Source organism: Dendrobates tinctorius, unplaced genomic scaffold (assembly GCF_039654945.1).
Source record: "Dendrobates tinctorius isolate UK_male_01 unplaced genomic scaffold, ASM3965494v1 ptg000128l, whole genome shotgun sequence".
Lineage (NCBI taxonomy): Eukaryota > Metazoa > Chordata > Amphibia > Anura > Dendrobatidae > Dendrobates > Dendrobates tinctorius.
Window position 1 is genome coordinate 3,331,935 of NW_027361796.1, and position 24,099 is coordinate 3,356,033.

The 24,099-nt window shown below is 41.5% G+C and overlaps 1 protein-coding gene across 1 annotated transcript in view; it reads right to left on the reverse strand.

Annotated features, from left to right (window-relative positions):
- Window positions 1-24,099, reverse strand: part of GLIS3 (GLIS family zinc finger 3) — a 607,612-nt gene that overhangs the window by 393,213 nt on the left and 190,300 nt on the right. Inside the window, exon 4 of the mRNA XM_073542616.1 lies at window positions 7,183-8,296. Coding sequence (XP_073398717.1) covers window positions 7,183-8,296 — 1,114 coding nt within the window. The remainder of the gene's footprint in view (window positions 1-7,182; window positions 8,297-24,099) is intronic.

The following is a 24,099-nucleotide window of genomic DNA, read 5'->3' on the forward strand; positions in this document are numbered from 1 at the left end:
GCCCAAGTTGTCATTTTTTCCTTGAGCCCTTGCCAAAACATGCCCTAACTAAGGCATCCAATGAGAAGAAAACTGTTAAAACAATTGTTTTATTCAGTTTACTTATTTACGAACAGATGGGGAATATTAAAATATTGTGGGCTGCAAAACAGACCTATAAAAGGAAATTCTTAGCATTATGAAAAAAAAGTTTATAAACTGTTCTCTAAACTGAAAAATATTTCTTTTCCTAGAAGGATTTTAATTAGCTTTCAATCTATTACATTGACTTTGCCAAGAGGCTAATTGTGATAGAAAAGGGCAGTGAAGATAACAGTTTCAATGATTTTCTTACATAAAATCCATCAATCTAAAATCTAAATAAACATATAAATACTCCTCCGCATCAAAAATCTCCAGAATGTGTTTTCATTTATTTATTTTGGCATAAAGTTTCAATGTCTGTAATGTCAAACCAGTTATTTTAGTGATGAAGAAGCAGAGACAAAAATTCCATATATACTGTATTTGAGCAACGAAAACAATATACATAACGGTTAGCTAATTTGTTTCAGCAGATGACAGCATCACTCCTGGTCCTGAACAAAGTTCCAACCACCAAAAAAGGTAGGAATGATCCTCATGCTTTGAAATCTTTCTATTGGATTTTGAATAAAAAGTATGTGTCCTGTAACTACCATTATTAAGAAAACTACAGAAAGGGACCGATGTTAGAAATCTAAAACTTTTCTCAAAAATATAAAATAAGTAAATTACATTATTTCCAACAGAACAACAGGGCTCTTCTATGTTGGGGTGGCTGTACTTATTATGGTGGTGAGTTAAATTTTATACAGCATCTGGATGGTAAATAGAGAAGCATGCACAGGCGCAGTCAGTATTCAGTGTGAACAAAAGAATTCACCATTTTTCACAGTTTCTTTAAATTGCTTGTCATTGGCACACAGAATGCAAAACTTGTGAATTTATCAGTGTATCCTAATAGGTTCTGAAGCAGCAAAATACAAATCTTTGATTTCCTTACCTCCTGCCAAGAGCCTGAACTTTAGTAATAAAAAATAATTTTTTTAAACAGCCATGTAAATGTAATAGGATGTCCATGTATACTATGCAGCCCACCTAGAGCAGAATAGCAGAGTTGCTTGTGAAAGGTTAATCTGCAAGAGGAGGGCACAGCTGCTTCTAAAGGTTTAATCTAGTATGAGAGGACATGACTGCCTCTGTGACGGGGCTGGCGGAACGCACCAAATAATAAAGATGAAATAATATATAAGGTGCATTCGCAGCACAGGGCCCACCATGCAGAGGTGACCAACTGCTGCTGAACAATGAGGGAAAGGCGTGTAGGAGTAAAGCCAGACACCAGTGCGTAATCACTGAGCCGGTGTGAACAGGCACGTGCGCCGTTACTTCATGTAACACGTGCCTGCGAACAACCGCAACCTGTTACAGGGGTGTGAACCACTGCTGCAACGTGTGCAGTAGCCGCCCTGACGGACGCCACTAACCAGCCTAATAACCGGGCTGGAAAGCGCTACTAAAGCGCACGGCGTAACTAGCGGACGCTGCTATAGCAGTGGCCAAGGAGGCCTATACTGGCTGACGCCCTAGGCGCTAGTGGTGGATGTGGAGCAACACTGCAGCACTATGCAGTAAAACAGAAAGCAAAAATCACAAATATCCTGAACTAAAAGTAAAAAATATACTGCAAATAATGCATAAAGGTAATAATAATAATAAGGGTATTTAGTAAACTTACTTGTCTCAGTTCAGATTTGTTTTCTAGCACTATGCAGTGTAGAGCTAACGTACTGACTCTAATTCCTCACCCTAACACATACATAATATCCAAGGAGGGGGGAATTTTAATGCGTTAGTCACCATGCTCATTCATCCATCATCACACATACACTAAATGCTTAGCCTCAGAGTCTATCATAGAGGCGGCCATGCAAGCCTTTTTTAGCCGTGCCTTTCCGGGACCTTCCTGATCCTTTGGATGGACCAATCAGAACTGGAGAAGGACCTGAGCATGTGACTCCAGATCCCCAATGGGAGATCGTCTCCTGAGCATGCTCAGTGGAGCAAAGGGAAGACTTAGACCCTGGAGTCTTTTGCTGCTGGACAGACTGCATTGCCATAACTGGACCAGAGTTGGCAGCAGCAATCGAACCCATGATGCTGGTGTGGGCAGAACGCCGCGATCGTGGAGTCTGCTGAGCAGGCTCCACTTTGGCAGGAGGAGAATGGGAGACCACAGATGGCAAGGCTCGGGATTCCTGCTGTGCAGCGCCCGGAACCTGATGCCTAACAGCCTCTAAAAGGTTAATCTACTAGAGAGACATTGCTGCTTCTAAAAGATAACATGAGCCCTTAGAATGATATTGAGGGAAGGCTATGAAAGAGTTTACCTCTGTTAAAGCTGCTTCTAGCCTTCTCTATCAACTTCTTATATACAGGAATACACTTACACTACTACTTATATAACTACAGCTAGAAAAAAAGTATCATGCTGCACAGTCTTCCTTCACACACATCAGTATCACTGAAGAAGCATGAAGCAGTTTCATAATGTTGTCAAATTAGAGAGGGAGCTGATTTCAGTCTGTTATTGCTAAATTTGAGGGTTTTTTTTAACTTTTGCTAATTATATGTTTATATTTGAGAAATGTTTTATATTATGGTTTCCTTTAACTTCATGAAGTGTCCCAGGAGGTACGACTGCTGTAGAAAAATGAAGAGCGGCACTGTCACTGATTACAAGAAGTGGACAACGACCTCGGTTGGACCTGTAGATGTGCTATGTATGCGCAAAACGGCAGTTGTCTTCTTCCTCCCTCAAACCCCCCCCATGCCCCCATGCTTACCACTGTGATGTCCTGTATATGCGATTAAAGGCCTTTTATTACAGAACTTGGTGAGTGTCGCTCTTTATTTTTCTACTTTATGCGAGCATCACCGTTACCTCAGATACAGCACTAGGAATAACACAGTACATTATTTTATTTCTAGAGTGTTCTTTTCAAATGAATTACGGAAAGTTAGATGGCTAGCTATTCAAAAGGTTATCAATCGCAGTTGGAATTAAAATTTACAGATTTATATTTTAACTCTTATGGAACAAATTTTGCATTTTAGCACACCATTTTTCCTCTTTAAATCTTGCAGTTTTCTTTTTTGTAGAACAAATATATTTCCCTCGTCTATCATTTTGGAGGATGTCAAATATATGAGATATTGAATTTCTAGAAAGCTTCCATTAAAAATGCCAAATAACAATAAAAATGTTTTAATAGATCTTTGACATAATTCTTAGTAATCAGTGACAAGTCACAGATTCAAGATTTTTTGTACTACTGAAAGTCTTGTGATCAGCATTTTCTCTGACCTGATAGTTGTGATGTAGGTATGGTTGTATATTACAAATTGACACCTGTCTATGACTGTAAGAACAAAATGGCAGTGCCAATAGATCACTTTAAATATAACTAAATGTGAAGGTGACAGAACTAGTTTTGGCACCTTATGGCCTAGGACATTAAGGTGATGGAACGAGTTCAAGTTTAATATTACAAATAATAATATTGTACTTGAACAGAATAGCATATAAACTACAGGAGTGATATCCTTAACATTTTCAGTGATTTTATAACAGTTCCATGTTTGCTAAAGTAAGTTTGAGACTTTAGTTTTGGCAGCAATCCCTCTCCAGGGCCATCTCAGTCACATCTGGAGAGGATTTCTGAGCTTTCCATCACGCTGCCTTCCCAATTCTAGTATGACTGTCAATCACACACTTTCCTTTGGACTTTGTCCTGTCTTTGGATTTGTCATGTGTTTTCACCGATTCCTAGGCCCTAATGTCTCATGAGATTAGGAGTTTGTGATACATTTGATACTTACCAGATGTTAATGCAGCGTAATTTTCACTCCTGATGGACAAGAATGATATTAGAGGGAACTTTATTTATTTAATCATTTCAAGTAGATCACATGAAAGGCAAACTATAATATTTTTGATCTACCTATAGTTTTCTAAAAGAAATGTCAGCAACTACTACAAATTTTTTGAAGATTGGACAGGTATTATTAAAACCAGACATGCATTTCAGTGCTTAATCAGAGAACAATTCATGGGGCATTTGTATAAGGCTTTAAATCTACACCAGGGTTCACCACTTATCTAAACACTGGTGTATGTAGCCAAATAAGTAGAACCAACAGACATTTCTGCATTTCATCTGGATTCAGTCATGGAAGCCAGAAGATGCTTTGTGGCTAATATCATCAAAGATACCCTTAGTGTCTAACTCGTTTAGGATCAGTTTCACATACTTCATGGTAATAATGTTATTTTTCCTGTTTTCAATACAAGTGATTTGAAAATATTTATGAAACTTTTGGCAATAGGTAGGCACTGCATCCACTGAGCTTTGGTGATTCCAAACAGTAGCAAATAAATATTGCCATATAGCACCAAATAATTGGTTGAAATTAGCTGGGGTCGTCAATGAATTTATGGTAAAATTCTAGCCAAGGGTACATTTCTGCAACCCCGATGAACTTAATCTCAAAATTTCTAGTGCATAAGGCAGATAAACAGTTAATATAAAACAATGCCTGGTGGTCTAGGGCATGATTGACTTTAGAGAAGAGGGTTACAGCGTCCCTAATGGTTGGATTCTAATTGCCCGATCCTTTTCCACCCCACAAGCACGTAAGCCCCTTACAAACAATTTACTCTGCTGTCCTCAGAGACGTAACATGAATACTAAGCAGAACGGAGCATTTGTGTGCATAATAATAATCTTTATTTTTATATAGCGCTAACATATTCCGCAGCGCTTTACAGTTTGCACACATTATCATCACTGTCCCCGATGGGGCTCACAATCTAAATTCCCTATCAGTATGTCTTTGGAATGTGGGAGGAAACCGGAGTACCGGGAGGAAACCCACACAAACACATCCTTACAGATGTTGTCCTTGGTGGGATTCAAACCCAGGACTCCAGCGCTGCAAATATGCAGTGCTATCCACTGAGCCACCGTGCATGGACAAGTCCGGAGGGGAGATCTAATATGTTTGATCACCAACACTTAAGGAAAGAGGGGAAATCTATGCCAGCTTTTCTGGTATCATAAGAGTTATTAAAAGTAGAATTTAAGAAAAATGTTGTTTTCTGGTAGTAGCATGTAGTGCAATCATGCAGTAAAAGTTTTTGCTTTAAGGTTCCAGAAGACATATATAGATCTTATATACTGCTCTACATATTTTCTCATAATTATAGGTACATTTAAAAAATATTTGATTTCTAGTTAATCTCTGTACCAAAACCACATCTGTGAACCAATTAGTGCTATGCTAAACATATCTTTCCAGATTTTGGATAGATATCTTTGACATAACTTCTTTGATTCTTGAAATTAAATACCGCCCTCTGAAAAATGGTTACCCTGTGCAGCTGAGAAGCCATTTGTGCAAGTTCTTTTATATCAATACTTGTAACAAGTTCATTTATCTTGGATAGTAACTATAGGAGGTGAAGAGGTAGCGGACTCACTGAGGCCATGTAACCAAAGGAGGCCCAAAAGCTTTCCTTCCACATAAGTGGAGAACACCAATACCATACAGAACACATAGCATATGCAGGGCTGTATTACAGATTTTGCATTTGGGCATAGAAACTGTAAGGTCTGCCTCTACATTTATGATAACACCAACAAGGAAAGATTTAATCTCACCAAAGTTTGCATATAGGAATTCAACTCTTTCACTTTACTGTTATAAATTACTTTATGCATAGTTACAACCAAATGGTATTTACAAGACTAAACTATTCACACAAATGTGAAGATATTTCACTATACAAGGCAAACATAGCTGTTAGTATTCACAGAATATTCACATTAAATTTGTAATTTACAATACATATGGAATATATAAATGCTAAATAGGTTTTCTGGGCACACAAAAGAGATTTACAATACATATGGAATATATAAATGCTAAATAGGTTTTCTGGGCACACAAAAGAGATTATTGAGGCTTTAGAACACCATCAGAAGTGAAGCACCGTCATAACTTATTTGCCATTTAAATGTTGCTCTGTTTCTGAGGTATCTTATCTAGTTATGTGATTCCCAACCCATTATTACCTGCTACAGTCACTTCACAGATTTCCTGTCTGTACTTTTTACTGGCAGTTTGCTCTGAATGGTGATGTCATGGAGAATGAGATCCTCTGCAAGTTTAGAGTGACTGGAGATGTGCACAGGGAAGGAAAGCACATTGCAGGCTCTACATAGTAACCTTATCAATTTGTGATTTTAGCCAGAATGGTGTAATCTGCTTTCAGAGTGTTAGATTCCATTATAATACATGACAATAGATTAAAATAAATTGCTCCACTACAGTACACTGAGCTAGCCAGAGTCAGCACATGTAACATTATTGACTGCAGGAGAGTCTCATACTTGGTGAAGTGGAAGTGTTAAGAAGGAGAAACTGTATGTGCAGTGATTTATCCATGAGTCTCTAAATGTTGCTATGTAGGTGGAGTGGATGGACACTGATGGTGGGAATGTGTATGTTGTGAGAAGGGTACAGGATGGGAAATGCAGTCTAGAGGCAAAATGTGAGGGCCGACAGGAAGTTCAGGATGTAAAAACTAACAAACCACTAGAAAAGTTGCAGCTGGCTGAAAGGGAACTAAAAATCAAAAACAGAGGGAATCGGGAGTGTTTTATGGCATTTATTATATGGATAGCCAAATCATTTTACATTTTCTATGCCCAGAAAACCTCTTTAAGAAGTTTTCCAATATTAGAAAAAAGTCTACAAAAATATTCATGAGCTGTAATATCAGACTTAACCCATGGACAATTGTGCTTGTAAAAAAAAGGTAGATCCTTTTTCCTAAACCTCGAAAGTTGTAGCTCTTTAAACCATTGTGTGTATGCTCATGCAGAAGCTTAGCACTTATGCACAGTATATAGAACAGTGGGTGGGGGTCTCAGGACATGGATCCCACCCATCTAGACTGTTTAAGGTACTATGACATTTAAAAAAACATGCAAAAGCTCAGTTACACTTAATTGCAACTGAGTTATGTGATTTTCTAAGATCTGAAAATACAGGCTTACAAGCTAAAGTGCATGCATGGAACTGCATCAAACTTACCGAGCATTTGTTTGGTTTCTCTCCAGAGTGAACCCGCATGTGAATGAGAAGTTTATAACGAGCATTAAATGGCTTGTATCTTCGGGGACATCCTGCCCAAAAACAAGCAAAGTCCTCCCCTTTCCGCTGATCTATATGAACCTTTTCTATGTGTCTTACAAGTTCCTCCTGTTGATCATATAAAGCACTGCAGTCAATCCACCTGCAGCAATGCTTACCATTAAAATCATCTATTTCTCCTTCCTCTTCTAGTAAGGGAACCTGTCCAGGAGGTGGGAGTGAGAGCTGGTGGGACGGGTTTAAAAGTTCATGTTGATGCATGTGTTGATGGACATGATAAGGCGGCGGTGGACCTTGATGAGCAGGAGTTGCTGTGAGAGGAAGAGAAGACTGAGAAGTTATGTCCATTGTGCCACTTGAATAATCATCCAACCTTTCAATCTTTAAAACCCCAATTGTTTGTCCTTCATTTAGTCCAACATTGTGTTGTACTACCATATTGTTCATGGCATCAGCTTGCAGACTGTTTTGTTCCAACTGCTGCATACGCTGATATTCAGTCACATTGTCTTGAAGTGAAACATTATCATTGATCGCTAAAAGGCTTTTCTGGGAGTTTGATCCAGCACATGTCGGAGGAATACAGCTACCTCTGACTCCTAAAAAATGCCCATAAACTTCTGGTTGAGGTGAGATGGTTGCTGGGGAAGCTCTTGACCCATTTATGTAGGCAACTAACGACGTTGGTGAAGTGCGGATAATAGTATTGAAATCAATTCCTATACCATCAGATAACGGAGACAAGGAAAGAGCTCTTTTCTTTGACCGTGCTGAATAAGATCTTGGAGAAGAATGTCTAGGACTAGGATAGGGAGAAGAGTTATTTTCCATGCCAAACAGATATGAGGGCAATGAATTTGAGACACTGTTGTTGGACATAGAAGTTCCTGGAGGGATGCTTAGTAGATCTCCAGGTTCGCTACTGTTTTGAGATCCATAGTTAAAGGCATGAACTCTATATCCATGGGACCATTCGTGTTTCACGCTCATTGTAGAATGACTCTCTGTTAGGCTTAAAGTTGTGGAGGCAAGTGACTCACGTGACATAAGAGATCTAGGTGGAGGAAAAAATAGGAAATATATTACACAGACTGACAAAGAACTATAAATTCATCAAGCACAATTATAAAAGTATACTTTCTACATAAGACTGGTTATTGTTTGAGCTCTGTCACATGGGGAAGTGTTTGTTTCCCATGGATCACAATACACAGTAAATTAGGAAAAGTGGCAGCGGAAACAATGTGTGCTTGCTTACCTATAAATCTCGATTAATTAATCAGTCACATTAAATAATTACTATACAAACAGCCATAGTGTTAATTTAACAGATTTGTATTTTTTGGCAAGACTGTTTTATAATTTGTTCAATGTAAATAACACAAGATTTAACCCCTTAGTGACCTGGCCTGCGTGGACCTTAATTACCTGCCAATGTATTTTTGTTTTTGCCTCTCCTCTTTGCAACAATTATATTTTTTATTTTTTCATTGACTTGGCTGTATTTTTTATAGCTTTTTTGAAATACATTTAAATTATTCAATGCAAATTTTTAGTTTAGGTGTTTTTTTTAGATTTTTTTAACAGTTCACTAGCACAGAAGTCACTTGTAGAGCTGATCTAGGTTTACAAGGACGCAGAAGCTCTGTTATACCCACAGATCAGGTGAACATGCTTCTCATTATGCTCTTTATTTGGCAGAAAAGAAGACAGAAGTGGTCATAAGCCACTTCTGTCTTTTCTCCAGCCCTGTACTGTGTATTTCAGTCGTGGACTGAACCCACTGTTGCTATATTGCAGGAGCTTTAGCCTTATTGCATAAATTTACAATGGCTCGGAATTAAAGCACAAGACCAAGCATTTTAAATTTATGGCGCTTGTATGTTAAGGGATTAATGTTGAAATTTCCTTAGGTGGTAAGCGAAAACAGCTTGATGATGGTTTTCATAAATTAGAAAATGCTCAGAAGACAGCAAACTACAGTTAAAGTCTCAATAATTTCTGTGCTGAGTTCATGGCAATCTCCTTATCAAGAATTCAGAAGCAGGTAACTGCATGATAATATATACTGTAAATATTGAGAAAACTCTAAAGAAAAACCTCTTGGCTAAGACTACACCCAATCTAGTCTACCTTTTTTGTATTGGATTTTCAATTGCCATACAATGTCTTTTCTTTATACTAGTCCTCTTCTCTGCAAATATCACTCATCTAGAGGTCTATTTCCACTGAAATGGTCATTGCAAAGAGAAAAAAGGTATAAATATAGAAATGACAAAAGACATATAGTAGTTTTCTACATGTCTGCTCATGTTAAAGATGTGTTCACATGGACACATTCAGTGTGTATAGATTGAGAAAAATGTATACTGCAACAAAAATCACAGTCTTACATATACATCTGAAAATACTTTTGACCCTTATGCCTAATATTAGAGAATGTGAGCTGAGCATTATGTTGTAGTTGAGAAACTTTTCATCTAAACTCCAACAATTATCAACTTCATAATCATTTAAAGTGTTTATATGCTAGTTTGGAGCTGTAAAGTCTAGTAACAAGTACCATAACGTTTATTTCAACAGTCTGTGTACACACGTAATTCTAGTCAAAAATTTTAACTTGTCATCCATATAAGCCTCCCTTGTGCAAATGTCTTCTTTTTCCTTTCAAAGGTAAGACTGGACATGATGGAACATTTTTTGTTCAGTATGTTAGGGAAATTATGCAAAAATTAATTTGCCTAAACTCCTAAGAACTTTTCTTGTTCATACATTCTAATGAAAGGTCATATTGTTACAACATTGTATTCACATATTTTTATTGGCTAAGAGGAGACTTAATAGCCGTCTACAAACATCTGAAGGGATGTCAGAGTATAGAGCAGTGGCAGGGAGCCTATGGCACACGTGTCAGAGAGGGCACGCAGAGCCCTCCCGGTGGGCATGCGAGCCATCACCTCAGGACTATAAGACGGCAGGGGAGGGGGAGCGATGGAGGAGCAGGTCACAGGAGGTATTATCTGGCAGCTGCGGATAACTCCTGTGCCCACTTCTAAAGAGAAATGAATATTCACTGCACTGGCAATAAATATTAATTTCTCTTATAGCGTGCACAGTTTCAGCCACAGCCACCGTATTCAAACAGCTCCTGCTGCTGTCCAATCACCTGTCCCTGCTCATTAAGGCAATGAATATTCACCTCTCTCCACTCCCATAGGCATGGAGTGAATATTCATTCCCTTAATGAGTGGGGGCACGTGATCGGACGGCCGCAAGATCTGCTGGCAGTGGAACAAGATGCTGCGAGGGCACGCAGGGAAGGTAAGTAGGATGGTTTTTAATGCTTGTTTTCATGGGGGCCATATATACCAGGATAGGGATTAGGAACCATGTATGCAAGGATAGGGATGAGAAACTATGCATACAAGGATGGGGATAAGGAGCCATGCATACCAGGACAGAGATGAGGAGCCATGCAGACACGGATTGGGATAATGAGCCATACATATAAGGATAGGGATGAGGAATCATGCAGACAAGGATGGGAAAAAAGAGCCATGCAGACAAGGATGGGAATAAGGAGCCATGCATACAAGGATAGGGATGAGGAACTATGCAGACAAGGATGGGGCTTACACTCGGGTCGGCTTATACATGAGTATATGCATTTCAGTTTGTTTTTTTTTATGTGAGGCCATTATACTGTATGGAACACTATGTGGGGCCATTATACAGTATGGAGCATCGTGTGGTGCCATTATACAGTATGGAGCACTATGTGAGGCCATTAAACAGTGTGGGGCACTATGTGGGGAATCGACCCAACGGATGGTCGGTCAGCTAACAGCACAACACACAACAGAGATGGAATAAGGGAGAGGAAGGAACTACCAATATGGAATGAGGGATGGTCACCACCTGAGCTCCAACCTGAGCCTGTCCCTGCACTCACCTTATGCCCTATGCAGGTTCTTTCCCCCATCGCCGTTAGGATACCTCATTCCTTACTGTCACCTAAACTGCCCTGGCTAGTGCACTGGCCGGCGTTGGGCGTTAGCTTAGCCAATACTGATAATAACACACAGGGGGATAGTGACAAACAAGTAAGGGATGGGGAAAAAACAACTTAGCTTATGGACTCCATTGCTAAACTGCACACCACAGATAACAACAGCAACTGAACTCCCAACACCAGACATGGCTAACACCAGAGAGCTGCTCCTGAAAGGCTGGTCTCCAGAAAGGAACTGTGTCACCAACAAACAGCTGATGCATCAGGAAACCTTTCAAAGAATGGTGGGAGTGGTTACCACCCACATCAGCTGACCCAGCAGCACTGCAGTAACACCAGATTGCCAGCGGGGAAAAACTGACATTATAGCCTGAAAGGAAAAAAGTTTTAACTGAGAGGAACCAGAGCTGGGGTTGGACACAATGACCCTGGAGGTCCCTTTCAGCTTTAACTGTTGTGAACTCATTTTCTGGTCTGCCTCTGGTTTCTGGTGAGGGAGCTGGTTGTGCTGACAGAGGAGTTGTGAGTTCTCTTTCCGGGCTCCCTCTGGTGGTGGCAGGAGGTAGTGAAGCTGATCTAATTAACAGAGACCTGCCACCTGATAATGAGGAAGAGGAGTGGACATCTGGAGTCTCAGACTGGATTTAAGACAGCCGACTCCCTATTCCCATGCTGGTGATTTTTTCCTGCCTCCTGAGGTCTTAGTTTCCAGCTCAGTTCCTGCCTTCTCAAGCTAAGTTAACTTTGCTAATGTTCACATTTGATTTGGTTTGGTCTATTCAGTTTTTTGTGTGGTCAGCCAGCCCCGGCTGGGCCTGTGCTGAATTTCCACTCTTATGTCAATGTATGTGCCAGTTTGCTTTTAGTCCCTTATTAGATTGGCCTCTTTTTGCTCTGTTCTCAGAATATGCCAGAGTGCTGATATAGTGGGAGAAGTCTAGTGACTTCAGGGTATTTTTTGCTATCAGAAGTGTTGGACATTTTTGCAGGTTTTTTTGGCATGATTGCAGACAGTATCTTTCTTTTCCTGTCCTTTCTAGCTAGTGTGGGCCCAATCGTTTGCTCAGCCTCTTTTCCTACCTGTGTTCGTGTTTTCATCTTGTCTCACCACCAATACATGTGTGGAGGCTGTCTATTCCTTTGGGGTCTGCTCTGCGGCAGTTTTAGATTTCCCCTTTTCTTGCTTTAGGCTTATTTAGTCTTCCGGCTGTGACGAGGCGTCTAGAATCATCATAGGTACGCTCCACGGCTGCTGTTGGTTGTGTGGTTAGGATCAGGGGTCTGCAATCTATGTAGTTACCAACCTCTCTGGTTTTCTGTGACTTGGCTTGGTCTTGTTTTCCTCCTCAGTGACCCAATCATAACATCTAATATTCTATGATTCTATGCTTACTTCAGCTACAGTGTTTGATTGTGATGTGTATGTGATTAAAGCAGTTCTGGTTATCTAAGGCTGGCACTACACATTAGATGGCTGTCGATAAAATGATGATTGGACCAATTGTTCGGCTCACAGATATCTCAGCCAACACTCCCTTACACAGGAGCACTCAGCTGAGCACTCCTGTGGGCTCTATGAGAAAGCCAACGAATGACACATCGTCTAGCAGTGGTCCTCAACCTTTCTGATCTTGAGAGCCACACTCAGTTCAGAGAGGTCGGGAGCCACATACAGCTCTGAGAGTGGGTTGCAAACCACATCCAGCTACTGCCCTCCTCACAGTAATGCAACCAAAGCTCTCATTATGGGAATAATGAATATAACCAAAGCTTTTCAACAGAAATCACCCAGGAGCAGTATACCAAGATCCAGGCATTTTAATAATACCCCTATTCAGCACCCTCCCATCAAGCACTCCTAGCACAATGTCACATCCAGCTTCAAGCACCTCCTCTGACCAGTAGTATCATCCTGTCTCCAGTGTCCCATTACCTAAATTTTCTCTAAACCCCTAAAACCAGCATATGTGCATTCAGGTCTGCTCTTGTGCAGGGCTACTCACAATGTTCACTATTTTGAGATGTGCTATTCATAGCTGTTTGCTAGACCTGGAGCACCAATGCACCATGCTGGCAGACAGCCGCAAGTCACAACTGATGGGACCGCGAGCCACATGTGACTCTTGAGCTACAGGTTGGGGTCACCTAGGCTAGCGGTTTATCTCAGGGAGAACAATGCACTCGAAGGTCCAAAATCGGAAGTGTGTGATCAACACCTTTTCCAACTATCAGTAAACCGAAGGTTCCATACAAATCAGACTATCGTTCGAACCCTTCAGATTTGGTGGGCTCATCCGACATTAGTCTAACGTGTATGAAGAACTTAAGAGATTATTACTTTTCCTTTGTACAAAAGGTTAAGGTACCATTTTGTCACATTAGGACAATGATATTTCTGTATTTGTGACCAGTCAAGAAAACACTAATGTCACAGAAAGTCTGAAATACTTTTAATGTACCATTTATTTCTTATTTTATTTAAAAAAATGGAAAGTAGAACCTTTGTTTTTTTTAACCCCTTAACCCCCAAGGGTGGTTTGCACATTCATGACCAGGCCAATTTTTACAATTCTGACCACTGTCCCTTTATGAGGTAATAACTCTGAAACGCCTCCATCGATCTTGGCGATTCTGACACTGTTTTCTCGTGACATATTGTAGTTCATGTTAGTGGTAAAATTTCATTAAAATAACTTGCATTTATTTGTGAAAAAAACGGAAATTTGGCGAACATTTTGAAAGCTTCGCAATTTTCCAACTTTGAATTTTTATGCCCTTAAATCACAGAGATATGGCACACAAAAAACTTAATAAATAATATTTCCCACATGTTTACTTTACATCAGCACAATTTTGGAACCAAAATTTTTTTTAGGAAGTTATAAGGGTTAAAATTTTACCCGCATTTCTCATTTTTGCATCACCATTTTATTTTTAGGGACCACATCACATTTGAAGTCACTTTGAGGGGTCTATGTGATAGAAAATACTCAAAAGTGACACCATTCTAAAAACTGCACCCCTCAAGGTGCTCAAAACCACATTCAAGAAGTTTATTAACCCTTCAGGTGCTTCACAGGAATTTTTTGAATGTTTAAAAAAAATGAACATTTAACTTTTTTCACAAAAAAATTACTTCAGGTCCAATTTTTTTTCTTTTACCAAGGGTAAAAGAAGAAATTGGACTGCAAAAGTTATTGTGCAATTTCTCCTGAGTACGCTGATACCTGATATGTGGGGGGGAACCACTGTTTCAGTGCATGGCAGAGCTCAGAAGGGAAGGAGCGCCGTTTGACTTTTTCAATGCAAAATTGGCTGGAATTCAGATCGGACGCCATGTCACGTTTGGAGAGCCCCTGATGTACCTAAACAGTGGAAACCCCCCACAAGTGACCCCATTTTGGAAACTAGACCCCCCAAGGAACTTATCTAGATATGTGGTGAGAACTTTGAACCCACAAGGGCTTCACAGAAGTTTATAACGTACAGCTGTACAATTAAAAAATCATATTTTTTCCACAAAAATGAACTTTTCACCCTATATTTTTATTTTCCCAAGGGTAACAGGACCGGAAAAGTTATTGTGCAATTTGTCCTGAGTATGCTGATACCCCATATGTGGGTGTAAACGACTATTTGGGCACATGGCAGAGCTCGGAAGGGAAGCAGCGCCATTTGACTTTTTTGGCTGGAATTGAGATGGGACACCATGTCGCGTTTGGAAAGTCCCTGAAATGCCAAAAGAGTGGAAACCCCCCACAAATGATACCATCTTGGAAACTAGACCCCCCAAGGAAATTATCTAGATGTGTGGTGAGAACTTTGAACCCCCAAGGGCTTCACAGAAGTTTATAACGTACAGCCGTACAATTAAAAAATCATATTTTTTCGACCTATATTTTTATTTTTCCAAGGATAACAGGACCCCCAAAGTTATTGTGCAATTTGTCCTGAGGACGCTGATACCCCATATGTGGGGGTAAACGACTATTTGGGCGCATGGCAGAGCTCGGAAGGGAAGCAGCGCCATTTGACTCTTTTGGCTGGAATCGGGATTGGACGCCATGCCGCGTTTAGAAAGCCCCTGATGTGCCTAAACACTGGAAACCCCCCACAATTAAAACCATTTGGGAAACTAGACCTCCCCAAGGAACTTATCTAGATGTGTGGTGAGCACTTCGAACCCCCAAGGGCTTCACAGAAGTTTATAATGCCCGGGCGTGAAAATAAAAAAGTCATATTTTTTCCACAAACATGATCTTTTGGTCCCCAATTTTTTTTTGCCAATGGTAACAGGAGAAATTGGACCCAAAAGTTGTTGTCCAAATTGTCCTGAGTATGCTGATACCCCATATGTGGGAGAAAAGTACTGTATGGGCACACGTCAGGGCTCGGAAGGGAAGTAGAGATGTTTTGGAATGCAGACTTTGATGGAATGGTCTGCGGGTGTCATGCTGCCTTTGGAGAGCCCCTGATGTACCTAAACAGTGGAAACCCCCCACAAGTGACCCCGTTTTGGAGACTAGACCCCATAAGTAACTTATCTAGATGTGTGGTGAGCACTTTGAACCCCCCCAGAGCTTCACAGAAGTTTATAACGCCGTGAAAATAAAAAAATCATATTTTTGTCCACATATTTTTTCCACAAACATGATCTTTTTAGTCTGTAGTTTTTGTAGTTTTTTTATTTTCCCAAAAGTAACAGGAGAAATTGGACCCCAAAAGTTGTTGTCCAGTTTGTCCTGAGTATGCTGATACCCAATATGTGGGAGAAAACTACTGTATGGGCACACGTCGGGGCTCGGAAGGGAAGTAGTGACGTTTTGGAATGCAGACTTTGATGGAATAGCGTCATGTCACATTTGGAGAGCTGTCATGATCCAGTGTTGGATCTGGCGGTATTAAAAGCACAAAGTGAACTTTTTTTACTTTGGTTAAGTTTAAAGGTGTTTTGACTGTCCCCGGTGGTGGTTGTGGTATTGCACTTTGGGTTTTTGTGCACTTAATTAGGTATCAGGTGTGACACCCTATAAAGGTGTGCTAGAGGTGTGCAATCACTGCCTGTGATATTGTGAGTTTGTGTTCACTCTGTTTTTGGAGAGCCTGGAGGAAGGATGGAGCTGGTGAGGAGTCCTGCGCAGCTTAGCCAGGGGGGACGTGTTGCAGCTATGGTGTCTGGACGAAGGGCTGGCATGGCGTGGTGGGGTCGCAGTGATGGAGTCAGCGGGAAGTGTCTGCATGGTCTGGTGGAGTGGCTACTATGGAGAGTGGCACTCACCACGTGGGACTTGGCCGCTGAGCTGGACTCAAGCATGCTTGACTTCGTGGCAGAAGCTGAACACTTCCTTGGGACTCTGGTACTAAGCAGCTGCAACTGGTGTTGGACTCTGCTCCAAGGCTGCACTAAGGTGAAGGGTCCTGTTATGGTGATGGATCCGGGTGGAGAAGACGCACGCAGGTGGTGGGCTCTGTTGCTAGGAGCGCACGCAACAGAGCAAAGCTAAGTGGTGTTTCCCCTGTATTGTCTCTTTCCTCATGTGTGTTATTAGTGCAGTGGTGGGATTAGTCTCCGCACCGACCCATTTCCTAGTGAGGGTTTAGGGTCAGGATGAGCAAGGGCGTTAAGGTGCGCGTGCGGCGACAGGTGCGGAGCCTGTTTAGGGAATGTAAGGAGTGCAGGGACACTGGCTCAGGGGAGCTTAGTAGGTCTCCATGTCCCCATTCCCTATCGCAGGGCCCACCATTGTTAAAGTTTCCCAGGTTCCCCCTTTATCATTCGATTTATTGTATAACGTGTAATACCTAAATTCGCCAGGTGGAGGCGGCGTATCCACCTGCACGTTTTATTATTTAAATGCGCCCCACTGGAGGCGGTGTATCCAGGGTCACGTGTGTTATGGGTCCGCTTTGCGGTATCATCTGCGTCCTGACACACGTGACCATGACAAGAGCCTCTGATGTGCCTAAACTGATGAAACTCCCCACAAGTGACCCAATTTTGGAAACTAGACCCCCCATGGAACTTATATAGATGTGTGGTGAGCACTTTGAACCCCCAAGTGCTTCACAGAAGTTTATAAAGCCCGGGCGTGAAAATAAAAAAATCATATTTTTTTCCACAAAAATGATATTTTTGCCCCAAAATTTTTTATTTTCGTAAGGGTAACAGGAGACATTGGACCCCAAAAGTTGTTTTGCAACTTGTTCTGAGTAGGCTGATATCCCATAAGTGGGGGTAAAACACTGTTTGGGTTCATGGCAGAGCTTGGAAGGGAAGGAGCACCATTTGACTTTTTCAACGCAGAATTGGCTGGAATTGAGATCAGACGCTATGTTGCGCTTGGAGAGCACCTGATGTGCCCAAACAGTGGAAACCTCCCAATTCTAACTCCAACCCTAACTCCAACATACCCCTAACCCTAATCTCAGGGCTAACCCTAGCCCTAACCCTAGCACTAACCCTAGTACTAACTCTAGCCCTAACCCTAGCCCTAGCACTAACCCTAGCCCTAACCCTATCCCTAATGGGAAAATGGAAATAAATACTTTTTTTAACTTTATTATTTTTCCCTAACTAAGGGGTTGATAAAGGGGGGTTTGATTTGCTATATATGGCGGGTTTTTAGGTTTGGCAGCTGTCATACGCTAAAAGACGCTTTTTATTGTAAAAATAGTTTTTGCATCACCACATTTTGAGAGCTATAATTTTTCCGTATTTTGATCCACCGAGTCATGTGAGGTCTTATTTTTTGCGGGACGAGTTGACGTTTTTAATGGTACCCTTTTCGGGCATGTGACATCTTTTGATCACTTTTTATTCAAATTTTTTGGGACGCAGAATGAACAAAAACCAGCATTTCATGAATTTCTTTTGGGGGGTGCGTTTACACCGTTCCGCGTGCGGTAAAATTGATAAAGTGGTTTTATTCTTGGGGTCAGTACGGTTACAGGGATGCCTAATTTATGTTTTTTTTTTTATGTTTTGGCCCTTTTATGCAATGAAAACAATTTTATATAAAAAATAATTATTTTTGCATCGCTTTATTCTGCGAGCTATAACTTTTTAATTTTTTCGCTGATGACACTGTATGGCGGCTCATTTTTTGCGGGACAAGATGACATTTTCAGCGCTACCATGGTTATTTATATCCGTCTTTTTGATCGCGCGTTATTGCACTTTTTGTTCGGTGGTATGATGATAAAGCTTTATTTCTTGCTTCGTTTTTTATTTTACTTTTTTAAGGGGTTCAATAAAGGGGTTAACTAATGGGACAGTTTTATAGGGTGGGTCGTTACGGATGCAGTGATACTAAATATGTGTACTTTTATTGGTTTTTTTTTTTGCCAAAAAATGAATTTATTAGGGAATATTTTTTTTTCAATTTATTTAGTGATTTTTTATAAATTATTTTTACACTTTTTTTTTTTTTTTTTACTTTATTACAATGTCCCAGTGGGGACATAACTGTCATGTGACAAATCGCTGATCTGTCACATCACAGACAGATCAGCAATCTGTCACAGGCACTGCAGAAGGCTTCCTCGTGCCTGCGCTCTGCAGGCACTGAGGAAGCCGGCTCCCTGCAGGCCCCCGAAGGTCCCCGCCTCCATTTTGGATCTGGGGACCTGCAGGGAAGGAGACCCGCGCAGCAGCGCTGCACATTGCGCTGCTGCGGGAGTCACAGGGAAGCACAGATGGTTCCCTAAACCCCCGGTACACTGCGATTGTGTTTGATCGCAGTGTGCTAGGGGTTAACATGTCGGGGGCGGTCCGTGACCGCCACTGTGACATGGTGCCGGGTGTCAGCTGTGATAATCAGCTGACACTCGGCCGTGATTAGCGGCGATCACCGCGTGATCGCCACTGATCGCTATGACATACTATCCCGTCCGTGGGCATAGGGGCCAGGGTCCCATGGATGGGATAGTACGTCAGATGGCAGAAAGGGGTTAAAGAAGCTACAGAGTAGGTGTCTTTGATGGGGAGGGCTTGGGGACTACATGTATTTTCATGTAAGACCATGTAAGATTTATTTGGTCAGTTATTGTGATTTAAATCATTATCCTGGTAGCTACCATAGTTTTGTTATTATAAAGAATTTTATTGTTCAACTAGCTGAAGAGCCCGGCGCTGCCCGGGCATAGTAACTAACTGTGGTTAGTTATAGCAAATTATAATTATCCTCCATCCCATAGTCCTGTGCCCATATACCCATCATACATATCCACGATCCCATAGGCCCGTGCCCATATACCCATCATACATATCCTCCATCCCATAGTCGAGTGCCCATATACCCATCACACATCCTCCATCCCATAGTCCCATGCCCATATACCCATCACACATCCTCCATCCCATAGTCCCATGCCCATATACCCATCACACATCCTCCATCCCATAGTCCCATGCCCATATACCCATCATACATATTGGCCATCCCATAGTCGAGTGCCCATATACCCATCACACGTCCTTCACCTCATGGTCCCATGCCCATATACCCATCATACATATCCTCCATCCCATAGTCCCGTGCCCATATACCCGTCATACATATCCTCCATCCCATAGTCCAGTGCCCATATACCTATCACACAACCTCCATCCCATAGTCCCGTGCCCATATACCCATCATACATATCCTCCATCCCATAGTCCAGTGCCCATATACCCATCACACATCCTCCATCCCATAGTCAACCATTATGACATCATAATGAGGGGCGGGGCTTGATACACACACTTTTTCCCCATTATGTAGATAGAGGCAAAACTGTTTGGTGAATTGGAATGCGCGGGGTTAAAATTTCGCCTCACAACATAGCCTAGGACACTCTCGGAGTCCAGACGTGTGACTGTGCCAAATTTTGTGGCTGTAGCTGCGACGGTGCGGCTGCCAATCCTGGACATACATACATACATACACACACTTGAGCTTTATATATTAGATTATTACAGATATTAACCCCTAGCCTACAATTGACGTAATATTCCGTCCATGTGACCATGGACCTAATTACCATGGACGAAATATTACGTCATCACGATCAGCGGCGCCCACGTGGTGAGCGCCGCTGATCGCGGCCGAGTGTCAGCTAATTATCATAGCTGACACCCGGCACAATGTGTCAGGGGCGGTCACGGACCGCCCCCGACACATTAACCCCTTGCACACCGCGATCAAACACGATCGCGGTGTACCGGGGGTTAAAGGGAAGCATCGGCAGGGAGGGGGCTCCCTCCTTGCTTCCCTGAGCCCCCCACGGCAGCTCAGTGTGCAGCGCTGCTGCGGGGGACTCCTTTCCTGCAGGTCCCCAGATCCAATATGGCGACGGGGACCTCCGGGGGCCTGCAGGAAGCTGGCTTCCTCAGTGCCTGCAAAGCACAGGCATGAGGAAGCCTGTGCAGTGCCTGTGACAGATCGCTGATCTGTCACAGTGATCTGTGATGTGACAGATCAGCGATCTGTCACAGGACAGTGATGTCCCCCATGGGACATTGTAATAAAGTAAAAAAAAATAAAAAAAAAGTGTACAAATAATTAAAAAAAAATCGCCAAATAAATAAAAAAAAAAAAAAATATTCCCCAATAAATTCATTTTTTGGAAATAAAAAAAACAAAACAATAAAAGTACACATATTTGGTACCGTCGCGTCCGTAACGACCCGCCCTATAAAACTGTCCCAATAGTTAACCCCTTAAGCGAACCCCTTAAAAAATAAAAATAAAAAACGAAGCAAAAAATAATGATTTATTATCATACCGCCGAACAAAAAGTGTAATAACGAGCGATCAAAAAGACGCATATAAATATCCATGGTACTGCTGAAAATGTCATCTTATCCCGCAAAAAATGAACTGCCATACAGCATCATCAGCAAAAAAATAAAAAAATTATAGCTCGCAGAATAAAGCGATGCAAAAATTATTATTTTTTATATAAAATTGTTTTCATTGCATAAAAGCAATACAAGTCAAAACATAAAAAAAGACCTAAATGAGGTATCGCTGTAACTGTACTGACCCGAAGAATAAAACCGCCTTATAAATTTTACCGCACCCGGAACGGCGTAAACGCACCACCCAAAAGAAATTCATGAAACGCTGGTTTTTGTAAATTCTGCGTCCCAAATAACGAAATAAAAAGCGATCAAAAAATGTCACATGCCCGAACATGATACTAATAAAAGCATCAACTCGTCCCGCAAAAAATAAGACCTCACTTGACTCAGTGGGTCAAAATATGGAAAAATTATAGCTCTCAATATGTGGTGATGCAAAAACTATTTTTACAATAAAAAGCGTCTTTTAGCGTGCGACAGCTGTCAAACATAAAAACCGCCATAAATAGTAAATCAAACCCCCCGTTATCACCCCCTTAGGCTGGTTTCACATTTGCGTTTTTTAGCGCTGGAAAAAAACGCATACCTGCGCATGCGTTTTTTCCCCTATATTTAACATGGGTGCGCATACCTGCGCGCTGGTAAGCGCATGTATGCGATTTTCATGCGCTGCGTTTTTTTGGGGTGTGCGTTGGTATTTTCCAGACGCAGCATGTTGCATTTTTTGGCCCTGCAAAAAAGCGCATGCGCACATATGCGCACGTTTTGCGCTAAAAATGGCCATTATAGCCTATGGATGCGCATATGTGCGCACTGGCATGCTCATGTATGCGTTTTTTTGCATATGCGTTTTTTTTTTAACCATGGAATTTAGGGGTTTGGGTTAGAGTTAGGGTTAGTTAAGGGGGTTTAGGGTTAGGGTTATGGTCAGGGTCAGGGTTAGGGTTGGGGTTTGGGTCAGGGTTAGGGTTAAGTATGGTTTGGTTAAGGGTCAGGGTCAGGGTTAGGGTCAGGATTAGGGTTAAGTATGGTTTTGTTAAGGGTTAGGGTCAGGGTTAGGGTTAGGGTTAGGGTCAGGGTTAGGGTCAGGATTAGGGTTAAGTATGGTTTTGTTAAGGATTAGGGTCAGGGTTAGGGTCAGGATTAGGGTTAAGTATGGTTTTGTTAAGGGTTAGGGTCAGGGTTAGGGTTAGGGTCAGGGTTAGGGTTAGGGTCAGGGTTAGGGTTAAGTATGGTTTTGTTAAGGATTAGGGTCAGGGTTAGGGTCAGGATTAGGGTTAAGTATGGTTTTGTTAAGGGTTAGGGTCAGGGTTAGGGTTAGGGTTAGGGTCAGGGTTAGGGTTAGGGTCAGGGTTAGGGTCAGGATTAGGGTTAAGTATGGTTTGGTTAAGGGTTAGGGTCAGGGTTAGGGTTAGGGTCAGGGTTAGGGTTAAGTATGGTTTTGTTAAGGGTTAGGGTCAGGGTTAGGGTTAGGGTCAGGGTTAGGGTTAAGTATGGTTTTGTTAAGGGTTAGGGTCAGGGTTAGGGTTAGGGTTAGGGTTAGGGTCAGGGTTAGGGTTAGGGTTAGGGTCAGGGTCAGGGTTAGGGTTAGTAAAGTCATGGTTTGGGTAGTGTGAGGGGCCACCTAAAAATGTTGGAAAAAAACGCAAACGCGGTAAAAACGCACTAAAAACGCATACAGACGCATAAAAACGCTGCGTTTTTTTCATGCATGCTCATAAAAATGCTTGAAAAAAACGCAGCAGTTGTATGCTTATGTATGCGTTTTTTCAATGCGTTTTTTTGCGGGAAAAACGCGCTGCAAAAAAAAGCAAGTGTGAAACTAGCCTAAGTTAGGGAAAAATAATAAAATTTAAAAAATGTATTTATTTCCATTTTCCCATTAGGGTTAGGGCTAGGGTTAGGGCTAGGGTTAGGGTTAGGGTTAGAATTGGGGGTTTCCACTATTTGCGCACATCAGGTGCTCTCCAAACGCAACATGGCATCTGATCTCAATTCCAGCCAATTCTGCGTTGAAAAAGTCAAATGGTGCTCCTTCCCTTCCAAGCTCTGCCATGCACACAAACAGTGTTTTACCCCCTCATATGGGGTATCAGCCTACTCAGGACAATTTGCAAAACAACTTTTGGGGTCCTATTTCTCCTGTTGCCCTTAGGAAAATAAAAATTTTGGGGCAAAAATATCATTTTTGTGGAAAAAAATTTTTTTGTTATTTTCACGCCTGGGCGTTAAAAACTTCTGTGAAGCACTTGGGGGTTCAAAGTTCTCACCACACATCTAGATAAGTTCCTTGGGGGGTCTAGTTTCCAAAATGGGGTCATTTGTGGGGGGTTTCCACTGTTTTGATACATCAGGGGCTTTCCAATCGCGACATGGTGTCCGATCTCAATTCCAGCCAAAAAAGTCAAATGGCGCTGCTTGCTTTCCGAGCTCTGCCATGTGCCCAAATAGTCATTTACACCCACATATGGGGTATCAGCGTACTCAGGACAAATTGCACAATAACTTTTAGGGTCCTGTTACCCTTGGGAAAATAAAAATTGGGGGTGAAAAGATCATTTTGTGGAAAAAATAATGATTTTGATTTTTTAATTGTACCGTTGTACATTATAAACTTCTGTGCAAAAATGAGAGATCGCTGGTCAACTTTTAACCCTTATATCTTACTAACAAATAAAAATTTTGGTTCCAAAATTGTGCTGATGTAAAGTAAACATGTGGCAAATGTTACTTATTAACTTTTTTGTGTGCCATATCTCTGTGATTTAAGGGCATAACAATTCAAAGTTGGAAAATTGCGTAATTTTCAAAATTTTCGCCAAATTTCCATTTTTCTCATAAATAAACGCAAGTTATATGAATGAAATTTTACCACTAACATGAAGTACAATATGTCACGAGAAAACAATGTCAGAATCACCGGGATCCACGGAAGCGTTTCAGAGTTATGACCTCATAAAGGGACAGTGGTCAGAATTGTAAAAATTGGCCCGGTAGT